At 34.5% G+C, this 6,971-nt stretch overlaps 1 protein-coding gene across 1 annotated transcript in view; it reads left to right on the top strand.

Moving 5' to 3' along the window:
• Positions 1–5,829, top strand: part of LOC107748499 (LIM and calponin homology domains-containing protein 1-like) — an 85,647-nt gene extending 79,818 nt beyond the window's left edge. The window contains exon 7 of the mRNA XM_016563290.1: positions 5,573–5,829. Coding sequence (XP_016418776.1) covers positions 5,573–5,829 — 257 coding nt within the window. The remainder of the gene's footprint in view (positions 1–5,572) is intronic.
• The last annotated feature ends 1,142 nt before the right edge of the window (positions 5,830–6,971 follow it).

Here is a 6,971-nt window from a genome sequence, read left to right on the forward strand (position 1 = left end):
AGAAAGGCGGGGCATAGAGGAGAAACAATAATGTACAGTATGTGGAAAATAATGTGTTTTTTTAATCTTAAACCGCATAAACACCTTTCATTACACCAAATACACAAAATAATGTTCTTTTTAGCAACATCATATGACCCCTTTAAAGGGGTCATGACATAGATTTTTTTGTATTATTTTATTATGTTCCTTGAGGTTTACTTATAATGTTTATAATGTTTTTTTCACAAAAAAATAAATAAATAAAAAATAAATAAATATGTGGAAAAAGGATTATTTTCAACCCTCATTCTGAACCTCTCTCAGAAACAATCTGTTTTTAAGGGGCATGTTCTTTAAGGCTTCTCAGTAATTGCCCACTGTTATGATTGGCTAACGTCATCGAACAGGAAACAGTATCAACACCCCCTTGCTATTGCATGTGTGTTTTGACAGCATAATCAAAATAAAACGGTCATTTCCAGACAAAGCATTATTAAATCATTTACTGATTGTGATGCAGCTGCAGTCATATATAGTACCACTTCATCTTTCAACAAATGTTTCTTTGTGAACTCTCCATGACACTGTGCCTCATTTGCAAAACAAAATACTCCGAACAATCTTCTGACATGATCCGGGATGCCATTAAAAATAAACTATCCACTTGTTCCTTACGCTGGGAACTTTCTGATATCTGTACAAAGATGTAAACCAGCTGTTTGAACCAAACGTGTCAAAGCGACTATTCTTTCACTCCATTTGTCCTGATGACAGACTCAAGCATGTGGGCTGTGTCAGAAAGCAAACGTGCATCTGTATACTGTATCCACTGTAGACAAGATAGTGGCAGTAATTGTAATTTCTATTTGCTTTTGACTAGGGTTGGGTATCGTTTGAATTTTAACAATTCCAATTCCGATTTTGCTTATCGATTCTGATTCTTATTGATTCCCAGTTTCGATTCCAGTGTGGTTAAAAAAAATGTCAAAACATTTAGATATCAGTCAAACATTTGGATATCACACATATTTATTCTGTGTCTCTTTTTGCAAATCATTTAATTGCAGCTCAATGCCATGAACAAAAATCAGCAAGCTACATAAAAACTGGACCCGATTAAGAGCTGTGTGTGCAAAATAGAGCTGCATGATTCTGGATAAATTGAGAACTTTTTTTTTTTTAAATGGAGGTTGTAGTTCTCTCACAATTTTGAAGAAAAAATATTAGACAACTAAACAAAATCTCATGGAATTTATGAATGGAATGATTCAATGACACACTCAAGATTTATTTGTTTCATTACTGGATGAATCAGTATTTTTGAATGAATCTCTTCAATGAATGATTCAAAAACAAATAAATTTTTAACAGCCCCTTTTCGCCACCTAAAAAAAGATGCGCACACAGGAATTGATAGGCGAATCGAAATTTTAATTTTAAAATTTAAATAAGTATCCGATTCCTGACCTTAAAGAGCAGGTCATATGGTATTTTAAAGTGTCCTAATATTGTGTTGGAGTCCCCTACAACAGGTTTAAATGCATCTAAGATCAGAAAACATTGTAATTTTTTCAGAATATACATTTAATATTAGAGTCATTTGCCAGTGATTTCTAAATGATTCGTTCGAAGCAAGTTCGGAGCAAACCCCTCCCTTCCATAAGCCCAGTGTTCAAACTATACCGTGGACTTTGGGGGAGCCCACTGGGTTTTTTTGAGCATCTCGTCAGTAAAGTCGCTCCTGTGATTAGTAGTAAATCTCCAGCACATACTTTCAGATGGAGCGGCATTTACTACACAGAGCCGTAATTCACTGACAAGCTACACAAAATCGCGAAATGAATCAGTGATTTGAACGAATGGTTTGAAAATGAATGACTCAATGAATAAATTTAGAATGACTTATAAAGACAGTCGCTTGGCGCCACCTATTGGCGTAAAGATATACCTTAGAAAAGCCTAAACACGCAAACAAAGAAGTGCATTTATCAACTAAACAATCTGTCAGTGTATGAATATTTTGCTATAAACTTCTAATATATTGTTTTTAAGTTATATTTTTATACGCATTATTACTTTTGCTTCACCGACGAAAATATTTCCAAACAAAGTCACAATTGGGTCTGTAGCGCATCTCAGAGCAACTGAGTTTTTGACATTTGAAGAGCAGGTCATATGGTATTTTAAAGTGTCCTAATATTGTGTTGGAGTCCCCTACAACAGGTTTAAATGCATCTAAGATCAGAAAACATTGTAATTTTTTCAGAATATACATTTAATATTAGAGTCATTTGCCAGTGATTTCTAAATGATTCGTTCGAAGCAAGTTCGGAGCAAACCCCTCCCTTCCATAAGCCTACTCTGCTCTTACTGGTCAGCTGGCCAAGCCTGTTGTGATTGCCACAGAGAGGAGTCCTTGAGCAAGTTAGCGAGCACTATGATTGACAAAGCACCTTTGCATAAAACAATAATATAGTGCTCCAATCCGTTCTTATAATAATGACATAAAATACAAAAACGCTTATCCAAGCGAATCGTGCCCACAGCTAAAGTTTAGCTGCTAAACTGTGAACACTTAAAACAATAATGGTGGATACGTTAGCTGAGTGCTAACATGACTAACTGATGAAACAATACAGTTTGTAAACCAAAATATGTCTACTTTAATGTTTGAAGAACGACAGACAAAAGACGCTCTGTCTTAACTTTTAATCAGAACGCAGAACAGCTGTATCACAGGCGCACCAGCCTAACTAACTTGCTAGTCTCTCCCGCATTAACCCTATAACTGCCAGTGCAGCAAAATAAACAGCAATTTCACAATGATTATAAAATCGGTGCGCTACACTAGATTCTTTATTATTAAACGAAGTAATTAGAACAATGTCAGTCTACATTAATTGACACATTCTTAGGAAATAGTGGGTTCACAGCGAATTATCAGAAACTTGATATTTTGAGCACTCAGTTGAAAATGTACACATAACGTATCAATCGTACTTATAGGTTGTGCTTTAGAGAGCTTATTAGTCCAAATTAAGAAGATTAGAAGCCAATGAAGATAAAAGTCAAGATTAGAGAAGCAGTCCTTGGTAAAATGATATGCACACAACAAAAGGTTTGAATTGTATTTCTGTGGTATCCTTAAACACAGTGTCTTCTCAACATGATGTAAACACACTAACTAGCGGAAGTGTTTGTGGGCAGGTCAGACTCTGTTCGTATTTCGCGGGCAGGCGGGGATTATAATTTTTCAAAAACCCATATGACCTGCTCTTTAAGTATCTGATTCTGAAGTTGGAATTTATTTTGCAATTCTTCTCATTTGACATGTATAGCACTCTCAAAACATGTGCTCGAAGAGCATTTGTGCATTTGTTGACTTTTTAAGTATTAAACAAATGTGTGACAGTTACAGTATATAAATGGTTCTGGTGGATATTTATGTGAGAGTCTGAAGTACACATGGAGATGTAATTATAACTTGCCTGTATATAAATTTATTTTATAATGTCACTCTTCTCATAAGTTGACTTCATGAGAATATACCAAGAGTGGTTAACGTTTTAATAAGATGTCTATAAAAACTTTCCTGGTTATATTAACAGAATGTACATAGCATGTGCATGAGCAGAATACTCCAACTGTCTAACAGTTTTTTTTTTTTTAATTAAGTGGTAAGTGTGGCTCACACTTGATTTGTTTGCTTGTTCTAAACCCTATGCAGTACCCCAGCAGTGTAATTTTAGTATCACTGATATAAAACTGAATTCATTTTCATTTTTATATTTTTTGTTTTAATTTTAATTTTAGTAATTTTGAGTAATTTTTAACAAATGTGTTTTGTCATTTATTTGAAGTTTTTTTAGTAGTAGTTTATTTTCTTCATTTAAAAATGTTAATTTAAAAATAAACTTTTTAATTAATTTTTATTATTTATTTATTATATTTATTAATTTATTTAAATTATTTATTTTAGTATGTCAAGTTAGACTAAATTAAAATGAGAAATTAAATGTTGCCTTGGCAACAAGCTGAAAAAAATTTAGTTTTAATATTTTATTTCAGCTAACCTTTATTTGATTTCAAATAATGATTTTTTTTCTTTTTATGGTTTTACTTTTAGTAAACTATAATAACCCTCTAACGAACTTTATAATCATAATGTCCCATGAAAATAGCACTAAGTTTATGCTTTAGACATTTTTAGAGTACATTGTTTAAAATAAATAAATAAATAAAACAGCATATACAATAATAAAGCTTTCTTAAGAGAAAATAAATGGATGGACCTAACCCTCTGCTCTCCTGCTCAGTTATTAGACTGCATAAACACTAATTAGATGACCAACTGAGTAGTGTAAACTGCTGTACTGCACTGGTGTGTTTAACCCTGAGCTAAAGAAGCTGTCAAACAGACAGGTTAACATGTGGAGAGCACCTTGCCTGGGAATGTGGCCACACATGGAAGGTGAGGAGGAGAGTTGCAGTGGTAGGTTGTTCCAGGTGCTCCTGAAAACAGTTTTTACTCTGAAAAATCAGTTCCATAAAGACTAGTTAATAGCCTATTCAAACCTCAGGTCCTCATGATTTTCTGGATCACTGTTAAATGGAGATACAGGCTAATGTGGATTTAAATATGTTTGTTTATAGCCTACTCCAGAGTGCTTGAGATAATGGTTTGTATTCCTCTTGTAAGAGGAGGATTGTATTCCTCCTCTTTTCCTTCTGTAAAAATGTTCCCTGTAAAACTTCTGCATCTAATTTATTTATCACTGAATTCTACAGTTATACAATATATATTAGAATTTTAACATTGCCTGTATTAGATATCTAAAACTTTATTACAGACTAGATTTCAGGCATTTTCTGGTGAAAATGTGAGTTCGTTGTCTGTGCATAAGTGATCACCATGACACTTTGGTTTGTGTGTGATTACCAGTGTGTTTCACAAGATTTTATGATATAATGGTTACTAGATATGATTCAGATCCTTCATCCAGTGTAAACCTTAGTGATGCACCGAAATACAATTTTCCAAAACTTTCAACAATTAAATTTGGGTTATTAATTAATTGAGCTCTTTATGTTGTTCAGGATGTCATGTTCTCAGCTTCAACCAGTCATAGTAATATTCTTTGGCAATGACCTGCCTCTTGGTAGTTCAGCTGAACAAATTTGACATGTTTACCTATTGTAGCTTATCCACATTGTGTGCACAAAATAGACTCTGACACAGTCAAAACGCTCTAAATAAATGTCACTGTTCCGGTCAATGATTTTGACCATCCTATTTCAGCTGAAATTGAAAATTAAATTGTTTTCCAGTTGCGTTTAAATATTTTAGGTTACCAAAATTTCAGTGCATAAATAGTAAATCTAAAGGATTTTTTTTTCTTGCCAGGGACAGTGTACCCAGTGGTGGTGAACCTACAACCTTTTAGTTACCAGCTTAGATCTTTTACCAATATGTCATCTTATGCCAATACCGTTATAAAAATAATTATTATTAACGTGCAGTATTAATATTAACATTATTAACAATGATTGTAACACTACTAATTAATTCACACTGATTGTTCCACTGCAGGCCGTGGCAGTGACTCGGAGTGCGACACCCCCCAGAGGAAGATGCCGGACGTGCGCAAGGATGACATGCTGGTCCGGCGAACTTCCTGCAGTGAACCCCGGACTGCCATTCCTTTCAACCAGTATCTTCCCAACAAGAGTAACCAGAGCTCATACATACCTGCACCAGTGCGACACCCTAACACAGACAGAGATGACAGCTGCAAAAGCTGGAGTAATGCAACCTCACCTGTTGGAGGAGAGAGACCTTTCAGGTAAATCTAATCTGAGATGCTGGTATGTTGATATAGCAATTGTTTTTACCATCTGGTAATGTTGTTTAAATTCGGAGTACAGTGGATACAGTGACTTGCTACAGAAATTAATATTCAGTCTGGGCTCCAAGATTTTTTGAAACTTTTCCAGCTGACATCTATAAATAGTAAAGGGGAAAACTGCTATGCTCAAGACATGATTACTTTTGTGTAAGGAGGTCAGAGATCAGGCATTTGGTTAGATTCAAATTCCATTTCTGAGAACAGTTTTCTCCACTATCTTGATTATTTCTATAAAATCAGTAATGTCTCATGCAGTTATAACTCACTGTACCTGCAACAAAATCCTAACCTTCTGGGATTTAGAGTTAAAAATAAATAAATAAATATCTTAAATCTCTAAATAAATAAATACATATCTTCTCTCCTGAAGCACGCAAACTCCAGACACTATCACTGTTTGCCAAACTCCACAAAAAAACTTTTACAGCACAGATATCTTGGCTAAAATTCCCCTGTGTCCTCATAAGTGGATGAAAATTTATTTGTAAGTGATTGGCAATATTATGGCAACCTAAGAGATTACATGGTTTTGGTCATCTTCTTTTTTTTTTTTTTTTGCAGTTTTGATTTTGTAGTGCTGTGGTTTGAGAGGGGTGGTTTATTTGAACCAGATGTGAGCATTAATTGTCTAAGAGCTACAGACTGCTCTGATCCAGAACAACCATCAGACTGACACTATGAACACAGACAGGGACTTTCCAATATGATATTAAAATGCTTATTCACACTACCTGAAAACATCATGCTAATGTATCAAATGATAATCTCCTGTAATTGCATTCAGTGCAACTGTAAGTGTTTTCAGTACTATCTGTACTGATGTCCTTATTTATTGTTTGGAGTATTATGTTAAAGGGGTCCTATTATGCTTTTTCACTTTTAAAATTTTAGTCAGTGTGTAGTGTGTATGTTTGGGCATAAAAAAGATCTAGAAAGTTACAAATCTCAAAGTCCACTCCAAAGGGAGATATTTCATTTTTTTAAATCCCTTTTCAAGAACTACAACGAACGGCTCGTTTGGACTACAGCGTTTGTTTTCCGGACCTTCAATACCACGACTGAGGTGCCCTTGAGCAAGGCACC

Source organism: Sinocyclocheilus rhinocerous, unplaced genomic scaffold (assembly GCF_001515625.1).
Source record: "Sinocyclocheilus rhinocerous isolate Xijiao unplaced genomic scaffold, SAMN03320098_v1.1 scaffold49, whole genome shotgun sequence".
Taxonomy (NCBI): Eukaryota; Metazoa; Chordata; class Actinopteri; order Cypriniformes; family Cyprinidae; genus Sinocyclocheilus; species Sinocyclocheilus rhinocerous.